General features: G+C 40.6%; 1 protein-coding gene across 2 annotated transcripts in view; it reads right to left on the bottom strand.

Annotated features, from left to right (window-relative positions):
- ITPR2 (inositol 1,4,5-trisphosphate receptor type 2) overlaps positions 1-25,305 on the bottom strand; it is a 419,018-nt gene that overhangs the window by 176,068 nt on the left and 217,645 nt on the right. For both annotated transcript variants that reach the window (XM_031443910.2, XM_064479133.1), the window contains exons 36-37: positions 24,374-24,516; positions 18,557-18,665 (exon numbers count right to left, since the gene is read on the bottom strand). In XM_031443910.2, coding sequence (XP_031299770.1) covers positions 18,557-18,665; positions 24,374-24,516 — 252 coding nt within the window. The remainder of the gene's footprint in view (positions 1-18,556; positions 18,666-24,373; positions 24,517-25,305) is intronic.

Genomic DNA, 25,305 nt, shown 5'->3' on the forward strand with positions numbered 1-25,305 from the left:
GAGGTTAAAAAGATGGCACAAGCGAGATCATGCAGGGCCTTATCTACTCTGCTAAGAAATATGACTTTTTAAAAGAGCAATAGAAAACCATCAAGGAGTTTTAACAGGAGAATGGCACCACCCGACTTACGATTTACAATGATTACTCTATGGAAAGAAGGGACTGGAGATTACAAACAACGGAAGCGAGGAGATGAATTTGGAGATCAGGGGGTAATCCAGGCGGGAGATAATAATGACTAAAGTCAGGATCATGGGTTTAGACCAGGGAGTGGCAGGGCAGTTGGACAGCTGGGTGTGTTCAAGGAACATTATAGGTAGAGTCATTGGGACTTGCTGATCCATTTGCTGTGTGGTTGAGAGAGAAGGATGGATCAAGAAGCCCAGGGAACTATATTCAATACCTTGCAATAGCCTATAATGAAAAAGAATAGGAATATATATATATATGCTGCACGCCAGAAATTAACACAATATTGTAAATCAACTATACTTCAATTAAACAACAACAAAAAAAGAATGACACCTACGGTTTTGATTGAGCAGCTTGGTAGGTGGTGATGCTACTCAATAACAAGAAGAACACAGGGAGAGGAAGGCACCAACGACTCACTCCTTGGGATATGTGAGGACCAGCTAAAATTCTACTTCCTCCCTGAGATTTCCTAGGACCAAAAACCCCATAATGATCTATTCCTGCAAAGTCAATGGTAACATTCATTTTTAGTGTCTCAAACCTTATGAATTATTCCTAGGAAATGTCTTGTAGCCATCCCAAAGCTGTCAAAAATGCCTGTGGTGCATGACTTCACATTCTGCCTCGAACACCTATAGAATCCACTTAGCAGGTGGCACAGGCTTAACGTACGCTATTTACTTTTCACACGTACTCACCGGGCATTAAAGCCCAAACTTCTCGTGGGCGGATACATGATAACTCCCGGAGCCTCAGAACTTTGTAGTGTTGTACTTTGCATTGAAGCAGGATTTTTATTACAATTTGTTGTTGAGGACGAAGAGTACAGTGGCTAACAGTGGCATCAAATCCTGCAAATTCTACTAAACAGTATCCAACCATTCAGAATGGTTCTGACGCAGCTGAACGCGCAGTGTTTTGCGCGACGGAAATCAAGTGAATACCTCGCAGTCCAGGTTTACTGGTAAACTGACTGAGAAAATCAATTCCAAATGTTCGTTTTACAGAAATTCTCTTTAGTCTGTCTGTCTGGACTAAAACATACCTATGCTAGTGGTTCTCAAGCTCACAGAGAAAAGGAGAGATGTTGCATCAGTGAAACGGGCAATTATGCATAGCTTAGCGGTAGCACCTGCTGACATGCCAAGAATGATGGCATGTTACTAATCCATATGTTTCTGTGAAAAAAAAAGTTAAGACCTAGTGTTCCCATACTATAAAGCTAGGAGTGTACACATAATTTTTTTTATAGAAATGTGAACTTAGCATGGATGAAGGCAATTAAAATTTATTATGTAGTGAAACAAAACTCTCAATGGAAAAAGGTCCGTGGGGAAGTTCCTTTTTCCTCATATCATTTGTTCTGGGTGGAGTAACTCTTTTAGTAGTGATACTTTTGACCTCTCTTTGTCCACTCACTCACTCACTCCTCCCCTAAAAAAGGGAGATATCATATCTGATTGGTGAGTTGGAAAGAAGGGATGAGAAGATATATACCATAACTTCTTTGTCCAGTCATCTGTTGATGGACATTTGGAATACTACTGGGCCGTTAAAAAGGATAAAATAATGCCATTTGCAGCAACATGGATGGACCTGGAAATTGTCACACTTAAGTGAAAGAAACCAGAAAGAGAACGAAAAATGCCATATGATATCACTTATATGTCGAATCTAAAAAAATAAAAAGGACACAGATGAACTTACTTAAAAAAAGACACACTCACCGACACAGAAAACAAACTTATGCTTACCAGGGGAAAGGGGGATGGGGACGGATACATTGGGCACTCAGGATTTGCAGATACTAATTACTACATATAAAATAGATACACAACAAGGTTCTACTGGATAGCAGAGGGAACCATATTCAATACCTTTTTAATGGCCTATAATGAAAAAGAATATGAAAAGGAATATATGTACATATGTATAAGTGAATCACTATGCTGTATACCAGAAATTAACACAAGATTGTAATTCGACTATACTTCAATTAAAGAAACAGATCTTCACAATGAGGGTTCACTGTTGGGGCCAACAGCATGAGAAATAACCCAATTTAGCTATAAATTTTTAAAATTACAATTGGAAATAAAATTTGTAGTATTCACTGTTAAAAAAATAATAACAAGATACTTAGCCAAGCTGCTCCTGAGTTCTTCCTGCCCACACGAGCAGGTGAATTCTGAGCAGCTCCCCGCCACACTCTCAGAGGCCTGTCCTTTTGGGGAAGTTCAGGGTTATTATTATGTTGGAGCGAAATATCAGCAAATTTAACCATAGACCCAAAGTATGTTTTCCAGTTGGATATTCCAGTTATTAAGCTGGCATTTTGATCTCAGTCTGAATGACTCCTAATTCTCTCAACAGTTCCAAATCCTGGGAGGGGGGTGCTGTTTAAGAGGCCTCCTCAAAACCTAACACTCACAGGTGGTTTGAAATAGAGCCACACAGGTGCTGAATTTTCATGTGGGGCTGCAGAGCTAAACATAAAATCCGACACACTTTGATGATCTAGGAACACTGCATCTCTCCTAGGGAAACAGCACCCATGCAATCATCCTCGCCCAGAGTCCACTTATTATATAACAACACCCATCCTTATGGAAACTTGAAGTGGGAAGCAGATTGGAATAACATTTTCTCATGGCTCACCGAAATCTATTTAGTGTATCTAGTATATTTGGTAAAAATAAATCAATTACAGCAACAACCCTTAAGAGCCAGAAAAAGACAGATGTCTGGGAAGCAAGCAAGTTCACCTCCGTTACGCGGGTCCCTTGGAGGACCATAAATATTCACTGGACTTTCCCAACGCACCTCACTGTACGCTGCCCACTGGACTACCTGAGGCAAACGTGAAGCACAGACAAGCGTACCACACTTGTTATTATATGTGTTAGACATTTCAATAAATGTACCGAAAATAACAGCACTGAACAATAAAATCAGGAAAAAAAATCAATTTCCACATTAAAGTCTGTAACCTACTTCTAACCGCTTATTTACCACACCACGGTCGTGTGTCAAACTGGAGTAAATATTCAACTTAGAGAAACAGAGTAGTGCATAGGCATAAAGAGTTGTTTTTAAAAACGCCCCTGGGGTTTTTTTTTTTAAGTCCTCTTAACTTTGTAATACATCCATAAAACCGCTCTGATGATTGCTATACAGCTCAGACTGGCTCTCCACTTCCAGGATAATGTATCTCAGTCCAGTTTTTAATGGCTGACATCTTCTCATATACACCTTTGATTTTCCACTATCTTGGTCTATGCCTCATGTTTATTGCATTTACATACATGTACAAATGTGTGTCTGAATGATCCGAGAGAATTCCCTTTTCTTGTGCAGTTAGTGAAGTAACCAATCACTCAGAATCCCATGGGCACGATCATACCAGAGTCAAAACAAAAATGCTGAGTAATCCTCATTTCCCGATGCAGCCACTTGCATGAGGACAGAAGGAATTATTCTGTGAACGTATCTTGAAGTGTCTGTTTCTGATACTGTTTACCTTACGTTTGCTGGTATGAGAGACTTGGTTTAAAATAGGCAAGAAGTAAACAAACTTTATACCTAAGGAAATAAAGTAATGCTGCTTTAAAATAGCAGGGAAACGTTCTACAGACTGGGAGACTTGCAAAAGTAATACTATGACCTGGGTCATTTTCTTTCTTAAAATAATGAGAACTTACAGTTCATCCCACCTACAAGCACAAAGAATGAGGCACTGAGGCTAAGCTAAAAGCGGTGCTCCTGGCAGCATTATGGTTTTAAAAATTCACTTTATCTTTATGTGCATATTAGAAATAACCATTTTAAAAACTGGCCACTTATCCAAAATAAAAAAATTGTGCCTGTGTGGTTTACAAATACTTGTAAATAGTAGGGAGGCCTTCCTCTAGAAAAGGTACATTTTTTCAATGAAAGATTTTAAGTGTCTATATTTTACGAGAAGACCAGAATGATAAATTGCTAAAGTGATATTCCAGAATAATTCTTTAATTTAATTTGAAGCAAACAGAGAAACTCCAAAGATCATATCTGAAACTTCCAATTCTTTGTAATTGTGCATAAAACACTGTCAGAAGTGCCCAAGAAGAACACTGGACTCTGCTTTTGAGAGTCAGGCCAAGGCTGAAGAATATCACAAACATTAAATTCCATCAAGTTTTCAAATTTTCCCATTTTGTGTTTTCAGAGCTAGTAAGATCTATGTAACGTTCCAATTTTATGCTCAGAACATCTAACCATGTACTTCCCGGTGTCACTGGAATTTTTTATGCCAATCAACAGTTTTCTTTTCCTTTCAACATTAGGATACAAAACAAAAGGAAAGCAAAATCCTTTTGCTATGTTTCTTTGTTGGTTGAGACTGATTTAAAGAATAATGTTTAGAAATAACTTCCTAAATCTCTGTTTGCAGATGCCAGCAATCTGCTCAGGGCATTCGGCCACCCTCAACAAAATGAGCAAAAGAGAAGCCTCCACAAGAAACATTTGCACGCATCTTATCTGGGAGCAGATTGTAGGACCCAGGTGGTACCCCAGGCTGAATCACATCACCCCAAATTCATGATTGAAGCCCTAACTCCCACTACCTTAGAACAGAACCATGTTTGGAGGTACGGGCTTGAAAGAGGTAGCTGAATTAGAGCAAGGTCACTGGGACGGGTCTTACCCCAGTATGATTGGTATCCCTGTACAAAGAGGAAGCTGCGAGACAGACCCGTGTCCAGAGGGAAGACCACGGGAAGGCAGAGGGGGAGATGGCCTCCCACAGGCAAGGAGAGAGGCCTGGGACAGAAACAAACAACCCTGCCGACACCTGCATCTCAGACACCTCCAGGACTGTAAAAACACACGTTTCTGTTGTTCACCAGTCTGTGGTACTCGTTACCGCACCGCGAGAAAACTAATGTGGGGGGTTTCATTTCATTCCTTAGTGTCTCACCACAGAGCGTGAGCTGACTCATGGCAGGTTCTCATGCGGTGTGGTTATCCGACTGAAACGGTACAAATGAGGCTTCTCTCCAAAGAACCCTCTCGCTGGGGCCTAAACCCTGGCCCAGAGGAACACTGCTCAAGTGTCCAGCCCCCAACCGCGCGGACTCACTGGCCGCCACGTCAGAGGCCTCCCTGAGGTGGGACCTTCACCTGCTCCTCAGCTTCTGGAAATCCTGGAAATCCAATCCTGGAAAAGTCCCCAAGTTTTGTGAGATTCTCTTTTCTCCCTAAAACAGAGGCACACAGAGATATTCAGTATGCTCTTTCCAGAGAGCGTGCCTGGCAAGAACCAGCAGCACGGTGTGCAGACATGTGACTCTCATTCTATCTCGGAAAACGCCAGACGCAGAGAAGAGCTGACACCTGCCAACAGACCTCCGAGGTCACTGTGCTTGGTCTCGACTGCGAGATACGCTCCCCGCCCTGACGCACCCCTGCAAGACGGCCAAGCATACAAATCTCTTCTAACTCGAATTTTTACATGATTGTAGACAAAGCTGAAGAAATAACAATTTCATCACACATCAGTGGTACCATATTTTCCCATTTATTACCTCCGCTTCAATAATAGAGTATTCTGACTTTTAAAAAAAGAAAGCCTCTTATGAAAACCTGAGAATCCAGCATCCCTCTTCAAGATCTTGTCATGAGATCCTGCAAGCTATTTTTTAAAAAATACAATAAATTCAATACGTTGAACAGGTGGGTTTACTAAGGCAGAAAAGACCCTATGGCATTGTGAGCAAATAGTTTCCTTCAAAATTAGTCTCTTGCTGTGTCTGGCATATTGGCTTAACACACAGGTAACTCTTTGCCAACAGGCCTTAAGATCAGGGATCTGTAGGAAGCACTTTTCATTCTTTTTTTAACATATTTTTACTGAAGTATAGTCAGTTTACAATGCTGTGTCAGTTTCTGGTGTACAGCACCATGCTTCAGTCATACATAAATATACATATATTCATTTTCATATTCTTTTTCATCATGAGCTACTGCAAGATATTGAATATATTTCCCTGTGCTATACAGTGCACTTTTCATTCTTAAGATTAAAAAATGTTTTACTAATTGAAGAATAACTGAAGCAATTTAAAATGGGCTGAATTACTGATCCCTAGAGTCAACAATAAAATGAATCAGGAACTACCATGCGTAATAAAGATGAGCCTAAAAGGCTGCGTGGAGATCCAACACTGCTCTCCACACGCTACGTAGAGCATGGCAAAGTCCCACGAGTGCAGGAGATCTGTATCAACAATCATCAGATATTAACACCCTATGGTGGAAGGCGTGCTCACCGTATCTTCCACCGCAGACCTGTCAATTATCTTCTCACGCAAAGGTGTGATGAGGAATTAAACACCAAACACCGCCTGTGAACGTGTTGAACAGGCTATTTGTTGTCCAGTTCAAAGTCACCATCCAGTTCTCAGACTCATAGTTTCAGACACAGAAGGGGTAGTTATCAACCTTGGGGACTCAGTCACACGCCTGTGGAATTTGAGCTTAAATGTCTTCCTGAGGTACTTTCAAGGACCCCGGAGTGAAAGACTACTTTTTGCAAAATGACTGCAGAGGCGTTAGTCCAATGGCAATAAATTTAAGGAAAGGACAAGGAGGGAGAGCTCAGATGTTCAGAAGACAAGTAACTGAATTTGAAATTTTAGCCCTTGATTCTTCTAACAGGACTTTTTCACAAGAAGAACCTTATTTGTTACATTGCGACTCAATTATTCCAACATGGTGCACAGAAACAAGGAAGGAATCCAAAAAGAACAACTTCTACGTCAGTCAAGATTTCAAAGATTAATATTTATGAAAACAAATGGCAAACAACAGACCACGATCCAAGAACAAAGAATGCTATAGCAGATGTCTTGTAGAAAGGCTACAGACTTCGAGAAGCAGCACGCTCTCGTCCATATGTTTTCTCAGCTTGGAGAAAAGAGACCCACAGCCTTTTTCCATTGGGGGAACACAGCCCCGGGGTACAGAGCGAAGGAGAGGCTTTCCCATAAGGGAACTCTGAGCCAAGGATGCTGGTTCCATTTGGAAAGAGGCGGAATCTACAGTTAGGTGGAACATGAAGAGAAAATCAGCCAAATAGCTTAAATAATCTGAGTAACTCACTCTGTCAAGAAGCAGAAACTGCAGAAGAAACTGGAGTGGTCACTGGCTGTTTTTTGGGCCTTTCCAGCATCCTTCCCTCCACCTTCTGGCCACAGTCCTCCGATCGTCTCCTGAGGAACCTCCTCCCCTCTTCCATGCTGTTCAGTGAGTGCTGCTTGCTAGGGGCTAGGGGCCTGCCTTCAACAGCTGCTCAGCAGTTGGGCTTTGACTCTGAAATCTTGGGTTGATAAGCAGAGGAAGGGAGCCAGGCGAGATTTCATAGTCACAGCTGGGGAGTTAGCAGGGTCCATGGTCCTGCTCAGGTCAAAGGACAGTCATAATGGGTGTAGTTAAACAGGCAGGTTGAATGGGAAAGAAGAGAGGGCGGCCAGCAGGATGCCTGAATTCGCTATTACTGGGGATGAACGCGTAGGGGAGATCAGCACAGATGCACGGGTCAAGGGCACGAGAGGCTGGAGGGTTGGATGCACAGCCCACGTGGACTAAAGTCACCCTGACGATGGCAGGTCTCGGGATGGAGACACAGAACACGAGCCAGGTTCCAAAGTCTTGAACAGGTGAGCGGAGTGACTGGAATGCTGGCAGAGCCCAGACGGATCGAGTCAGAAGGCCTTATCCTCAAAGGAGCTACGATTTCAAAAGAGGGCAGAGGAATGAGTCTAGAAGTAACAAGGAGAAGCAGCAAGGACACAAAGCCTCTTCACGCGGTGGGTGCAAGAGAAGAGAGGCTCTAACCCACAGAGCCGCTGAGAAACAGGGGTGGCCTCGGGGAGAGTAAGCCTTCATTTAAAGCAAGAAGGTGGAGGGGACACTCGGGGCGATAAGGACATAGGAGAGTTTGCTGAGAGGGACAGAGGGGGAGAGGAGGAGCCCGGGAGACTGAGGAGGAGGGAAATAGCAGGGTCCAGGCAAGGAGACAGGCGGTGCCATCGGCACGACAGTGGGACCAGGGCGGGAGGAAGCCTCAGTGTTCACACTTTGTGCCCAGAAGGGTAAGAGCGTGTGGAGTTGATACCAAAGGTCTCTTTCAAGAGAGCAAGCAATTGACTAAGGAGAACAGTATGGAGGTTCCTTAAAAAAACTAAAAATAGAGTGGATGTACGATCCAGCTATCTCACTCCTGGGCATATATCCAGAGAAACCTCTAATTCAAAACAAACATGCTCCCCAGTGTTCATAGCAGCACTATATACAATAGCCAAGGCATGGAAACAACCTAACTGTCCATCTATAGATGACTGGATAAAGAAGTTGTGGTGTATATGTGTGTGTGTGTGTGTATACATATATTTTTCTAACAGGAATTTTATACATACACACACACACACACACACACACACACACACACACTGGAATATTACTCAACTATAAAAAAGAATGATTTTGCAGCAACAAAAAATGTATTTGCAGCAACATGGATTGACCTAGAGATTACCATACTAAGTGAAGTCAGTCAGACAGAGAAAGACAAATATCCTATGATACCATTTATATGTGGAATCTTTAAAAAATGATACATGAATTTATTTACAAAACAGAAACAGACTCATGGACATAGAAAACAAACTCATGGTTACCAAAGGGAAAAGGAGGAGAGGGATAAGTCAGGAGATTGAGATGAACATATATACACGACCATACGTAAAATAGATAACTAACAAGGGCCTACTGTACAACAGAGAACTATATTCAATATCTTGTAATAAACTATAATGGAAAAGAATCTGAAAAAGGATAGATTTATATATACATATATATAAATGAATCACTTTGCTATACCCCTGAAACTAACACAACATTGTAAATCAACTATACTTCAATAAAAATGAATATATGTATGTATATGCATGGCTGGGACATTGTGCTGTACACCAGAATTTGACACACTGTAACTGACTGTACTTCAAAAAAACAAAACTATACTTTGTATGTCTCTGATACGTACTGTGGCTTTTTGAGAGAAAGAGAAATCAACTCAATACCTGAAATGGAAATTTGTTAAGTATATGTCTCTGAATTAGAATCACCGATATCATTCTATCTGATATTAATTATAAGCATCCAATTTAATTTTAACTGTCCACGTGCCCTCATTTAGATCACTTTGTGCCACCAACTCATTAAACCAAACTGCTAAGGCGTGTTCATTAACACAGCACGTCTGTTTTCCCTGTTCCACGGCTATAGAACTACTATCGTCTGTAATTTGAGTTTTAATTAAAAACTCAGCCAAAGGCTAGAAACAATTGAGAAAAGATAAACCTGACATCGCACCGAGCAATCTGAAAATATTCAAAATGTTGTGTGCCGTTCTGTTGTGAGTAACTGAGATTTACCCCAAAACGCCTGAGGTTCTCAAGCACCAGATGGAATGTGCAGGAGCTGAGCCTACCCGGAAGAAATCAACAAATGGTAGATGTTCCGAATCATTCGGCACAAGAAGAAATATCTTAAGGTGGTGTGTGTGACTTGAAACAAGAAAACAGTTTCCCTCTGGTAGCCACGAGTGACATTCCTACGGCTTTGTTGGTTGATGCTAGACTAGAATGGAAGGCAGACTCATGTGGTGATCGCAAACTTGGGCTCTGGAGCCAGAAGGCCTGAGTTTTCAAGTTGGCTCCACCATTCTTTTGCTGTGTGACCTTGGACAAGTTCCGTAACCTTTCTGTGCTGCGGTTTCCTCAACGTGTTGTTATGAGAGTTACACGAGTTAACACTTAGAGCGTTCATAGCACCACTTGGTGTTTACTACACAATCAACCCATGAAAGTTGCAGCTGCTACTATTGTTTGGAGCAGGTATCTAGAAATGAGCAAGAATACATCTTTGCTTTTAATTTTAATTTTTTTAGGATTGCTTGCTTTAATTTTTTTTTTAGGTTTCTTGAGATAGCAAAAGAAGTGAAAATCTTAAAAAGGTGGTTTCAAAAGGTGAAATCCAATTTAAATGACCATTTATTTTCTCCAGCATTATTCAATTCCTTACCATCGGGAGAAGCAGCACCTACAGAGCAGAATCAGAACACCTTGATTCACACCCCTGCTCTGCCACTTAAGAATCTCATGATTGTTACCAGGTCATTTTACCCCTGGGCCTCAGTCTTCTTACCTATACAATGGAGACTGAAAAATATTTCCCTATCTCAGAGAGCTATTGTGAGGCTCCAAGTGCCCAATGATACGCTGTCATTTTGCAAATAGCTTCTCTACAGATGCATCCATAGTTAAATAAGAGCAACAACAAAAATGTGGTTTTAGGGCCTCATAGACTGGGTTGGATATCTCCTGTGTAAGGACCTGTTCAAACAGCAGTCCAGAGATGAATGCATCAGACAGAAAAAGTGAAATGTCTCTGGCCCGATCTACTTCGCGGCCTTTACATCCCTCTTCCTCGCGACGTCAGTAGCAGGGCAGTTCCGAACACCAATTCTGTCCTGCGGCAGGAGGGCCTGGTGCTGCCTGAGGTCAACAGTCTGAGTGCTCGGCGGCTTGTCACGCTAGCGCATCTGACAAACTCAGCGACCGCTTCGGATGACTGGCGCCTCCCTCCAGCGCCCCAGCTGCTCTCAGGTTCTCCCGGTTTTACACTGGGCTCTTCCCACTTCTTTTGCAGCCTGAGTTCCTTGCTTGGTCTTCCCAAATCCCTTCTCAGAGAGGGCGGCCCTTCCTGAGACCGAAGTCCAGAGGCCGAGCCGTCCACCCATCTGCTTGCCTGCAGACCCGTCCATCCTTCTTTGCCACAGCCTCGCTGAGCTGAGCTCCCGCGTGACTGTGTCTGGGGATCCCCCACTTCTTCCCCTTTGGCTTTCCAAGCCAGGCAGCCAGCACAGATGGCACAGCCCACCAGACAAAGTATGGGCTGCAACCTTAGTCCTCGATGCTGTGTGTAGCTCTCCCTGTTGCTGACCCAACCCTGCACGTAAAGCATCAAGAAAACTGCCATTTCCTGGGTTACATGATGGATGCAACGTAGGACCTGAAGTCATATTTCTAGAATCCACTTCTTGGATATGATTAGTGAAGGTCAATGCATTGTACTAGCAGACGGTCGATCACATTTATTTCCACTGAATATAAATAAGTCAGTCCTCAAACATTTACCGAGCAATGATGGTGTGCAGGACATGCCCACGGGGAGTGCTACAGTGAATAAGATCACCCGTCTCTGTCCTCGATGGCACGACACTTGTGGCGTGTGCAGTGGGACTGGAGAGAAATACACAACCAGACCCTCACAGAAGCTCAGCACTGAAACGCCTTCTGGGCATTTCTTCATCACCTGCATCAGACCTATCCTCGAGGCGTTTCTAATTTATTTAGAATAACAACACACACCAAAGAAATCCTTCAGAAGGCATGATAATAAAAGGCTTACATGAGTAAGACAGAGATGATTTTTAAGTGCTGAAATGATTACAAACCAGAATAGTACGGAGTTAAAGGAAATTAATCATGGAATGAATGCATCCTGGAAAATGGTCCAGATTAGATTTGGTGGAAATAACCAACATGATAATTTGGTAATACATTAATTTTAATGTTTTCTTCTTTTCTTCATATTCTTTTTACTTTTTATGTCATCCATGTCTTTTAACCAATACCATTTTTCACCTACAATTATTAGCTACCAAATGTCTTAGAGAGGCAAGGAATGGTTAATTCTGACGAATTGGTAATATTTTCAACATGACCTTTTTTAGTCACTGATCTCTACAGAATCAAAATATATCTCAAAAATCATGGAGGCAATGATGTTATTATGTCAGATTTTTAAATGGAAGGCTAAAGGCGAGGCAAGACTAAGAACTTTATAATTTTTGTAATAATGAGGTTACAATGATTTTAATAAACCCGATAAACTTATCATTTTTACAGCCTAACAACTGACCAAGTCAGACCAGCAACTGAAGAGTAAATTTCCAAAAGCAATTCTTGCCCATGTGCCCACCTTAATGATCAAAGTCTCACTCCCTAGACAGAAAATTTCAAAGTGGAGGAGTATACTAATTATGTTTCTAAAATAGATCACTTACTGCAAGGAGACCTCAACATATTTTCATATTTCCAACCATCTAGTTACCTAGTTAAAACACAATACACACACATACACACACACACACACACACACATTCACAACACAGGGGTGATTAAGATAGTATCGCACGTTTGCAACATCACTTACTGATCCAGTTTAAAACAACATTGGAACATAGAGGGAAAACTGCACTCACCTCTAAAATGTATTTATTCAGAAATTCTACAAAATGCAGCTGATGCTAAAACTGAAAGTTATTTTCCCTTAGCAAACCAGTCATTATCAAATTCTTAAGCTACAGTGAACTCTGTGTAGCAATTCTACTTAAATGTGTTTATTTGCCTCCTAAAAAGTGAAATGAGTATATGCATGGAAGGTGAATGATTCTGCACAGACTCTCCCAGTAAGAGGAACTTGATTCAATTTACAGATTCGCAACAATGTGATTACTTCTGGGACTGACAAGTGTGCGTATCTGACGTAGGAGTTAAGTTCCTGGGTGTAATTCTGACATTCTTTTTGCAGCTCTTCAAAGTCAGAAATAAAAGATTACTTACAATGAGGTTTTTTTTTTTTCCCTGCTGAGGGGGGGAAAAAAAGGAATTCTTCTTAACTCCACTGACAGTAAATATATCTTAAAAATAACTCAAGGCATCATTTCTTAAAGATCTTTGTTCCATATCACTCCTGATAGCAACTTTGAAATCAAGAAGCCTCTGTCTTCCATCATTGTTCAACGTGTAAATATCACCTACCCTACCTGGGCGCTTGTAAAGATCACAGCTCTCAGTCAGATGCTACGCTGTTTGTTGAATGCCACATTCCCACAAGGGGCTATCTACCATGCCATCTTAAAAAGCACTATTTAGGATTTTTACGTATAATATTCAGACTACTAACAACACAGACCATGATCACAGGGTGGGGTCTGGGAAGCTCTGGTATTGATCTGTAGGTCTGTAAAACTAAATCTTAAAATTCCCCACAGCTCTTGCATCAATCATATTGTTTCCAAAATAACTCGGTTTAAAATCTTCAAACCTTTTCTTAGCAGCTCACTGAATAAATGACCTATGCTTTCCAGTACACAGGCACACAAACTTTATCAAGAAATAATTTAAAGACCTTTCCATTTTATTTAGCTGAATATCTGAGAAAATCGAAGAGTTGTGATTGTAAGTCGTGTAATCTGCTTGGCTCTAACATGCTCGTGAAGAGCTCAGGAGCCACAACGTCTGGGCTAGATACCAGCTCTCTTCACCTACTAACGAGTGTGACCTTCAACGTATACCTTTAGTGTCCTCATCAGTAAGAGGGAGACAGCAATACTACCTACGACATAGGATTAAATATTACATAAGAAAATACATTTAAAGGGTCAGGAACACTCTCTGAATTTAGAATTTTAGTAAGCTCCCAGTAAATCCTAGCTACCATTACTTTATTAAAACTGCACCAGAGCAGAGATAGTTTCTAGATCTCTAAGCAATAATATTCTGAGGACATAAGATACTTCAAAGCTGAACATCTTAAGAATATTGAACTTGACTAAACATCTTTGTTGTCTTACAGATTGTACGTATGGCAGGTGTAACTTACAAGTAGACAGGAATACACTCACAGGGGAAGCAATGACTGGCATTCTAAGCAAGTCAACTTCTTTGACCACAGTGTAAAGAAAGTGACTTTAAATCACCAGTTCCACAGGCGATCAGGGGCATTTTTAGTAATCACTACCTTTTCCAATTCCACAGTAGAGAAGCTACAAATTTTATATATTTAGGATCAGCTCTTACAGACATCTTTACTAGTCATGTTTCTCCCTTTTTATGAGAGAAAATTATTTGTAATGCTCTATAAATCTTAATGAAAATGTATGCTACAGAGGATAAGATGAAGAAAGTTGACCCCCTCAAAATCCTTAAAGCCAAACCGATCCTCTGCACACAGTCTTTCCTATCCCCTGCTCCCTCCCCACCAGCCCACTCTACCCCATCCACAGAGCCCTTTCTAGCTCCATTACCACCTCAGGTGAATCTCTGCTCAGATCTGGACCTACAATAGTCTTCAAATACGCAAAACCAAGATGTGATGTTATAATGAAGCTGCCCTGTTCAACTGCACACACATCCTATCAGGTACTTCTGTTTTGTGGGAGAGAGGTCACGGAAATAAGAGTAGAACGAAATGGCATTGAGGGTGGAGAACATTAGAAATCACACTGCCCTGAAGCCATTTTAAAACATCCCTTCTCTTTCCCTCCATGAATTTTCCAACGTATGTATCTTTTTAAAGTGCAAATAAACACGGCTGCATTTTTTACCTAAAAAAGAAGGCTTTCAAATATGACCCAACCCAAAGGAGCCCTGAGCTTTCAAGGTAGAGTTATATCCTTTGTAATTTTTTGCTTTTCTACCAAAATCACCTAAACAAATAAAACATTATAAAATTTTTATAAAACTCGGCTAATTTTTCCCTTTAAGGACTTTCGAAGTATAATTCTCCTGTTTTAACCTTTGATAAAAATAAGTGCTATAACTTATGCTATAATAAATGATACGTACAGGATCACTCAATTCCACACACAGGCATGCATAATAGAAAATTAAATTTCCATTTACATATGTTATCCCATTTGGAATCTTCAAGAAATTGCCACCCACATCTTATCTCTCAGCCTTTTAGCAGCACAAACTAAGGAACATGAAGAAAGGAAGAATATTAAATAAATTTAATTTAAGATTTGTAATCAAAGGTATTATAAATTATAAATGTTTTAAAAGTAATTGAGTAAATACCAGAAGAAACATAGTTCCATGATGATTTTCCTTAATATATCATACAGAGAAGGCTAACAAAGTCGGAAAACCAGGACCGCAAAGTTGGAAATTGCTGTAGGAACATCAGTTTCAAGCATGAAGCAAAGCAGATGTATGTTTCATGGCTCTACTTTTAAACTTTCACCAGCTACACACACAGACACACACAGACACACACACACACACACACACCCCTTCAAGTATTGGAGACCAAAGAAACAAAATGAAAATGGAGATTTTCTTCTAAGGTAACGTTTTAAATTTAAATAACTGAAAAAATAGTATTCATAGCTGAAAGATAGTATTAGGGGAGCTAGTGTGAAAAACCCTGGTTTTCTGTTTTCTGTTTTGATTTAGTTCTGAGAGATCTCTTGGGACGGCCTCAACACAGACAGAAGTCCAGTTAATTAGGCATTAGACAACCAGGCTTTAGGTAACCTGTGTGACTTAATGTAATTCAGTTCTCTGAGTCTCTCCACATTACTGACCTGAAGTAACATTGCCTGCTCTATATACTTCGTAGAACTGTTGAAAGGTAGCAAAATGTTTCTAAATACTTTGCAAACAGCAAAGTGCTGTAAGTTCAAAGCATTTTTTGTTGTCACATTCATTCACATTTAAGCTGCCCTACATAGTCATTTTAATCAGCCGCAGGTAAGCTCTCCATCTGCATTCAAATGCCATTTCTCACTGCCATTAAAAGGATCATTGTGATAAAATGGATAATGGCCTGCACCAAAGATGTCTATGCCAGTAACCGGTAATCACCTGAACCTGGGAATATGTTTCCTTACGTGGTAAAAGGACTTTCCAGATATGATTAAGGATCTTGTGATGAGGAGATTGTACTGGATTACCCAGGTTGGTTCCAATGTAAACACAAGTGTCCTTATAAGAGGGAGGCGGGAGGGTCAGAGTAAGAGAAGGTGATGACAATGGAGTGTGTGTGTGTGTGTGTGTGTGTGTGTGACAGAGAGAGAGAGATGTTATATTCTGTCATATTCTGTCTGCCTATGACTGAAATTTGGATACCAAAACATGCTAGACAAAATTTACTAACCTTTCTTAACAGTGACATACAAACATTTGTAAAGTTGGCTGTGATCTGATGAGTATGGTTAGGCAGAACGGAAGGATCACAATTTAAACCCTGGTTCTGGCACTTGCTGTGTGACCTCGGGCAAATCACATAACCTCTCTGGGTCTCAGTGACATCATCAATAAAATAAGGAGCTTGGACTAAACACCCAGATGCAGCCTGAAGCGTCTTAAAAGAGGGGCACAAAGTATTTTGGTAATTCTGTTGAGAAAGTAGTCACCACTGGCTAACACGACTGAGAAGAACTACTCATTGGCAACTTCCCGTCCACACCACTAGTGTACTGAGGCCTGTTTGGATTTGAGCAATCCCCGACTCCAGATGTAGTAAGGCTAAGTGCAGGAAAAGCCTGGGGGACATTTTCCAAGCACATCAAGTAACACAAATTTTTGGAAGCTAATGGATGAGGCTGGGTGGGGAGGAAAAAGCACAGCGGGTGGCCTCCAACACCGAGGCAGCGCAGAGCCCCGGGAGGTTCCTGAAAGGCTCTCCTGATCTCTGCAGACAGGAGTCCACCAGCAGGTGAAGTACACCTGCGGTGGCCCTCAGCAAGCTGCGCCTTTGTCTCCTTATCCCCAGGGCCCAGGCACAAGAACTGGCATTTAATAGTTGCTCACAGTGTGTGTGAGGTGACTGAGCGGCTGAGCCCAACTAGCCTCCCCTCCTCCCCTTTCCCTGAGGGCCGTGCCCTGAAGGACACATGTTGGATGTGAACAATGCTCTTGGGGTTATGCGAACAGCAGCCCTGCCTCCCTTCAAGAAGGTCTCAGGAGTTTTCTAGACAAGAGAAAAGCTTGAACTAGAGAGAGCCGTGGGCATGGAAAGATGCCAGCGTGATTAATTTCAGGGCAGTTTGGGAGACACACTGAAATACTCTTGACCAGTCATAGTAAAATCTTTCTTGACTTCTTTCCTATTTTCCTTTAGTGTAATTCAATAATAATCTATTACATAAAATTGGAAGGCTCATCACACATCTCCTGTTAAGCACAAGTTACTGTTATCATAAACCTCACTCTTCTGTCAAAAATGTATATGATCCCATTTTTCTACTTTAAGGTCTAGTACTGCAGCCAAAATCAAACGGTCTACAGCAATAGTTTAAGGAACCAAAGAAAGAAAACAAAAAGTCCCAAGGAACTCTACATACCATTGTCGTAAGCAAACTATATATTCAAACTTAAGAGAATTTTTCTTGAGTCCTATGTCACAGAAACATTTGCTAAAGCTACACTGACCACTTTTATTTTGATCACGTTTCTCAAATACAGTTTAAGTGATGAAGAGAATTAATGCAAAGCAGAAATCATTTTGATTACTGAAGCAAACATCGGATTCAAATGCAGTATTTCAAAGTTCTGCCCCTTCTATTAATATCCAAGATTCCATTGCAATTCTCTTCTACGTGAATATATTTGAAAAAACCTACCATTACGATCTTTCTGGAATTGAGATAGCATACACATAATGAATAAATAAAAATAAAATTCTCCCCATTTTAAATGTAGCAAGTGATTCGTATTTACAGAAATAGACCAAAAAATTATTAAGGAGCAAGGCACAAATTATGTCTGATACCTAACATAAAAGTAAAGGGTAAAGGTAGCTAGCTGAGAAAACCCTACACCAGGTTTATATTTTACATTTAAAGGTATCACCTTGGGTATTAAACATGCTGCCAGCTATCTCCTAATGAGCACCTCAGCTGTCATTTTTAATAACAGACTGACAATTATTATCTATAAGTTGATATCCCCTGAAAATCATTTGTGTAATACTTAATATACTTAAGAATAGAAGCTTATTATTCCATTTATTTTAAACAATATTATTTTATAATACTTGGCATAATAGTATAGAAAATGACATGAACATATATTTACAGTGAAAAATCAACATATTTCAAAATGCACAGGCCATTTCAATACGCAGAACTTCACACAAAATCTTAATAATGCATCTCAGTTGCTCATTGCCAGAAAAGATCATTGGGTCCACTGAAGCCATATGAGAAAAATAAATACTCAAGACAAAATATAATAAAACAAATAGACCAAATACTTCGGCCGTTCTAGTCTTAGTTACTTCTCAAAGCAGACACAAAAGATGAATGGATATCATAAAACTCAAACGATCTAATTCGTCTAAGTACACACACCATTAATATGTACTTAGTAATCATATAATAGCCTAGTGTAATTCATTCATTATAATGTTCTAAAAATTCTATTTTACTTGCAAATACTAAGAAAAAATTTTAAATACCTCTTCCACAAAGCTGTCTCTCTTCTCCAGCATTTCTCGTAAAGTCTGAAGAATTTTAATGCACAATTTTTCTTCTTTCTCCATCAGCTTCTTTGTATGATTAATCAACCTTAAAACAAAAGATTAAACCTTAATAAGATAGTGACTTCTTTTCAAGCTATGTACTAACATCATATACTATGGGGGGAAAAAAATCACAATATTATTTGAGAATATAAAACAAACCAGATACATGTTTTCAAAGTGTTAAAATTATACTTCAGCTTATAAATTTGGAATCATAAAACCTTTGTTTTATACTCAGCATGCCTCAGTGCTTCTCCAGTTTATTCAGGGAGCACACAATACTCTTTGAAAAACAGTGAAACACTGATTATCTTCAATCTTATCATGTGAACTAAAATAACTTTACTAGTAGAGAAGTACGAATATTTGCAGTGTGTTACATTTCATTACAGTATGTTATAGTACATTATTTTCTATGTACTATATCACATTCATTATATGGCAGCAGCATACAATGCTGGAACTTTAGCATTAATGGGCTGCTTCCCAATTTCTGATAATAATAATTGCTATTTTTCACTGTTAGAGCATGGTAGAAACAGGCAATTTTTGTGATTAGAAGCAAAAAAAAAAAGTAACAAGACAGTCTATCCATTTACTATTTTTGCTATAATTTGGGCAAAAACTCTAATTAATTTTACAGTGGCGACCTCTGTACTAGTATTCTGTCAGGAGAAAAGTTTGAGGATCGCAGTTACAAAACATCCCCAAGAACTCAGAAACAACTGAGATGTTCATCATCGAAATTTGCAGCTTGGCACATACAGCTCATGCTGTTGAAAAGCTGGTTCTCAAAATGACCCTATGAGATACATCCTCCTAGAAAAACAAAACAATGGAGGATATAATGGAGTGATCTGATTTCAGTGACATAAAGGGAATCCTGTGGGACACAGCCTGGAGGAAAAGTGAGCTTTCCCTAGACAGTGGCTAGTCAGTGCTTGTCAGGTGTCAGGTGAAGTATGAGGACTTCCATGGATTCCCCCCCTCATCCTCACCACAAGCCGATGTAACGGGTTCTGTTATCAGGCCAACTTTGCTAATGAGAAAAGAGGCCCAAAGAGATAAAGTAACTTGACTCTGGTTACACAGTTATTAAGTGGTGAGATCTGGCAAGGAACCCAGGTCTATCTGACTTCAGAGCCAGAATTCTGAAGCACCGCTCGGTGGAGGCAGGACAATGCACCGATGCAGAGTCCTGACACACACACGAGGTTGTACACAGTCTCCTCTTAAGTGGTATGATAAGCGCTGTAACAGAGGCAGTGGCAAATGCTGAAAACTAGACAAAGAAATTACTACATTCTGTTGGGGGAGCCGCCTAGGGCTGATCAGAGAAGGTTTCAGCGACAAGGTAACATTTCACTATGAAGATTCCACCTGGCAGGGAAGAGCAGCATGAGGAGGCATCCTTGCAAAGGGAATGAACAAAGGGCAGAGGCAAGAAAGCCGACGGCATGTCCGGGAAATAAGTACTCCAACCACTAGCTGACATTTGAAGACGTGGAAGAGGAGCGTGTTGGAGATGTAGTCTGAAAAGAAGGAACCAGGTGTGAGTCTGGAATTTACTCCACAGAAAATAGGGAAGCACTGTTTTAAAGGACCTAAATGACCCTACCCACCTATGAGAAAGATACCTTAGACGGCAGTGAGAAAGATGACCTGGAAGAGTGAGGACAAGCCAAGAGAAGAACAGGGCATGTGACGGGGTAAGAATATGAGAAGCAATACAGAACTAAAGGCGGACAAGACTTCACAAACAATGATACGCAGAAACTGGGCGAAGAGGAGAAAGGGCAGATCACAGACGCCTGAAATTTATGAGCTGGGTCAGCAGATGGATGAGGGTACTTTTCAATGACACCTTTTTCTCCTGAAGAAGTAGCACACCATGAAGGAACAGTGATTTCCTTTTAGATATGTTGTATCTGGGCAGGGTGCTATATGTCCATGCGGTGGGGTCCAGTTGGCTTATTAACAGAATAACTGCTAACAGAATAATTTTTCTAAAGTTCTCTTCGCAAGGAAAAGACCTGCCTCTCTAAGACTTCTGCTATTTGGTTTGTCCTTTCACAAGACAGTCTTTATAGGAAAATCATTTGGTGGGCACTGTAAATTTCTTTAAATTTTTTTACCCTTCTTAGGCTGTCTCCATTTTCCTTAACTCTTCTTTAGATAAAATATTTAATTCACTAACCATTTGAAAATATCAATGGGAATGAATGACCCCTTGCTAGGGATTTATACAAGGTATTTATCTATCAAATAATGTTTGGTTTAGTCAGGTCAGGTGGCTTTGAAGTATTTTTTTCTATGATCTAAGTGAAAAATAAGTTTCACCAAACACCCCACCATACAGATACATGTATGTGACTAATGGGAAATCTGGTCCTTTCCTGGGGCTTAGCCCTTACATCCTCCCGCAGACTCATCTGAGACAAGTTGCAAGAATTAAATTCATGTGAGGAAGTCAGAAGCCCCACTTAAAGCCTTAAATCTAAGCTACATTCTCCAACCAAGCTCTACAAGAGAGCTTGGCACAGTAACACAAGGTCCCTTGCATAGTAATTAATGACACTGGATTCTAATTTTATTAGGCATCTTTGCAAATAAAACTCGTGGTTCTTCCCAGAATTGAGGAAGGAGTAAGTAAGGAGACATCCCGGAGCCTCTGGCCACACTACAGTCACACATACTCAACAGCACAAAAATCTCCTCTAGCCGCTAATGAGCGTGTGACGTCCTTTCCCTCCACCTGACTTCAGGAGCTATAATACATTCCAATTATCACATCGCTCAGCTTCTCTCCTTTGAATTTACCAAATGTTGCAACAGACTTGCTTCACCTTCAGCACAGGTCATTTCTTGATATTCTGAGTTACTTTACATCACCTTCTTAAAGACTTACATCTTTAAGATATAGACCAGCGCTGTCCAACAGAACTTTTTTTGAGGTAACTGAAATGTGTGTATCTGTGCTGTCTTACTTGTTGGCCACTAGCTACATATGGCAATTGAACACTTAAAATGTGGCAAATATGACTAAGGAACTAACTATTTTATTTTTATTGTAATTAATTTAATTTAAGTAGCCATGTGCAGTCAGTTGTTACTGTATTGACATTCTAATCCTTGACACTGGATCAGCAAATTTTTTTTCTAAAGGGCTAAATAGTAAACAGCTTAGGTGCTGCAGGCCATGCAGACTAGCCAACTGGTCGGTTCTGCTATAATAGTATGAAAGCAGCCACAGATGACGGTATGTAAATGAATGTGTGTGGCTGTGTTTCAATAAAACTTTATTTGCAAAAATGATCAATGGCCTGTGGGCCAGAGTTTGCCAACCACTTGTCTACACTAAGTCTCTGGGATGTAGCTATAGCATCATATTAATATCCTAGAGTTTTAAAGTTCTCAGGTTTATAACCCACTTTGTAACCCACATTCTACATACTGATACACATTCATAGGAGGTGAAGTGTATTTTTCAAATACCTATTTACCTATTTATTTATTCATTTATATTTATGTATTTATTTTATTGAAGTACAGCTGATTTACAATGATTTGTTAGTTTCTGGAATACAGTAAAATGATTCAATTTTATATATATATATATATATGTATATATATATGTATATATCTATATCTATCCTTTTTCATTTTTTGCATTATAGTTTATTACAAGATATTGAATACAGATATTGAGCATTCCCTGTGCTATACAGTAGGACCTTGTTATTTATCTATTTTATATACAGTAGTTTGTATCTGCTAATCCCAAAATCCTAATTTATCCCTCCCCTGACCCTTTTCCTCTTTGGTAACCGTAAGTTTGTTTTCTATGTCTGTGAGCCTATCTCTGTTTTGTAAGTAAGTTTCTTTGCATCATATTTTAGATCCCACATACAAGTGATATCATATGATATTTGTCTTCCTCTGTCTGACTTCACTTAGTATGATAATCTCTAGGTCCATCCATGTTGCTGCATATGGCATTATTTCATTCTTTTTATGGCTGAGTAATATTCCATTGTGTATATATACTGTATCTTTATCCAGTCATCTGTCAATGGACATTTAGGCTGCTTCCATGTCTTAGCTACTGTAAATAGGGCTGCTATGAACATTGGGGTGCATGTATCTCTTTGAATTAGATTTTTTTCTGGATATATGCCCAGGAGTGGGATTGCTGGGCCATAGGATAACTCTGTTTTTAGTTTTTTAAGGAATCTCCATACTGTTTTCCATGGTAGCTGCAACAATTTTCATTCCCACCTACAGTGTAGGTGGGTTCCCTTTTCTCCCAATCCTCCCCAGTATTTATTATTTGTAGACTTTTTAATGATGGCCATTCTGACCAGTGATATCTCATGGTAGTTTTGATTTACATTTCTCTAATAATTATTGTTACTGAGCATCTTTTCATGTGCGTATTAGCCATCTGTGTACAAAGACCCTATTTTTATACTAGGCAATACGTCTACTTACTTTTTGTCAACGGTTTCCACAATCATCAGTTTTACAGACACTCTGGACCTCTTCATTAAAAACTTCTTATTAGAAGACTGGTAAGTGTCCAGACAAACTCATTCTCCCCAGGCCCCTTAAGATACAGTGACTGAGAGCCCAGAATCCTTGATTCAGGCCATAATACAGAAACCATCTATTCTTCAACATGATCCCTGTAGATAGTTCTCCTCATTCTATACCTTGTTTTCTCTCCCCAGATCCCAGCTCTAACTGGTAAAAGAAAGGAACACTTTTGTGTCCCCCAGTCCTTCCATTTCTGCCTCAGTATGTCACAATCAGTAGAGGAGGTTTGGAGACCATTCCATCCATGTCCTCAACCACACAGGAACAGGCTGTGATGGAAAATCATCAAGGGGGTTTGGCCACCTCCTCCGACTCTCCATCCAGACACTCTCTCCAAGAAGACCAAGCAGCTCCGCCTGGCCACCTTGAGTCCGGCTGTGATGACCCGCACACATCACTCAGTGGCATGTCCTCAACATTAAGACATGTCTTTTCTTTCTGGGGCTAGTTACACTTTTTCTCACACCTGCCTCTGCTTCCTTGAGAAGCATTCATTTACCATGAATATGAAGATATTCTAGGGTAAACATGTCAGCTGCAGCAGACCTGACAGCACCACAAAGGTGCTGAGGGACACACGCAAAGGAAGGGCCGCAGGGGGGCATCGTCGAGGCAGCGTGGCAGAGTGCCGGGCAGAGACTTCGCAGCTCTTCCCTGAACATGCCGGAGCCTCAGCTTTCATCTCTACAATGAAGCTGGCCGCTCAATCTCTCAGAGCATTTGTGCAGATGAGATAACACAAGTAAACACATGTAGGACAAAAACACACACGTTAAGACTTCAATAAATGCGAGTTCCCTTTCCTTCCTCTGTATGTCAATGAAAATCTGTGATTTTAATCAGGAATCGTTTTAGAGGTCCCATCACACAGTTGCAGAAAGGAATCAGAACCAATCTATCCTTTCATGTGGTGTGCCCAATGGCGACACGTCATCTTCTGTAAATTTTAGTAAAATACAGTAACTTGAACTTCACCAAAATGAAATTTCCATTGAATCAGACTGGTCATTTTGGAAGTATATTTTACTATGGGGATTTGATACCTCTCACATGATCTGTGGACTGTCATTACGCACCGGCAGAGTGAGAGGCGGAGATGTCAGAGGCCCCCTCAGTGCGGTGGAACCGGCAGAATCCCAGGCTCTACCCACTTACTTGGACATGAAAGCACCGCATCTTATTCTTGCGTCGCTCCCCTCGGGGAACAGCAGTTCTGGACTGTACAGCACGTCAACCAACACTGAGAATTCAGCCTGCATCATCGGGCTGAACTGCTGCTCCAAGGAGGCCACCACATCCTGAGGAGTAAAGCACAAGAGAGTCCATGTGAAGACCTAACTCAGATTTCATCCTCTGATGATACGACAAGCCTAAGTGCAGTCATCAGGACTGAGACACGGAAATTTCAGAGAAGGCGTGCCCTACTTCCCACGGCACCAGATGTCTGTGCTTTAAGTACAGGCTGGCTTTCTGTATGACTACTGCCTGGGTCTCCTTTTTCATTTACACAGTAAGGGAGGGGTGGATAGCCATGTGATTCCTAAGGATATGCAGACAAGATGAAAAGTCTGTAAAGCCACTGTTACAAGCCCTGCATTGTCTAGGACTGTAATAGAGACACTACCGGTATTCATCCAACTGGAATTGGGGTAGGCTCAGGGAACAGCTGAAAAAGATTTCATGTGTGTCATTGGTCATCTGGAACTAATCATTTTTTCAATGGGAAAATTCCTTGATACATTCTTTGGCGCACAATTAGTCCTGCACAAGGGTTCAATGATATTTAATTGTATTTCAAATTCCATTTTTTGATGGACACCATTGATCGCCGACCCAATAGCCTTTCTCATCTTCTTCCTTGCCAACAGAATCTCCACGCTAATTCTCAGTCAAGCAGCAACATTCTCAGGGTTAGAGTCAAGACTGGTTACTTGAAGCCAGGCAGGGTCATTCCACGCTCCCTGCCACTGATTGATTAGGTATGACTACGTGACACAGTCCTGGCCAATAAGACATCAGGTGAAGTCTGCTGAGCATATGAGGGTGTATGTTGGGGGAAAAAGGGGCCATCCTTTAGCAACTACCTG

The sequence above is a fragment of the Camelus dromedarius genome, chromosome 25 (genome assembly GCF_036321535.1).
Source record: "Camelus dromedarius isolate mCamDro1 chromosome 25, mCamDro1.pat, whole genome shotgun sequence".
Classification (NCBI taxonomy): Eukaryota; Metazoa; Chordata; class Mammalia; order Artiodactyla; family Camelidae; genus Camelus; species Camelus dromedarius.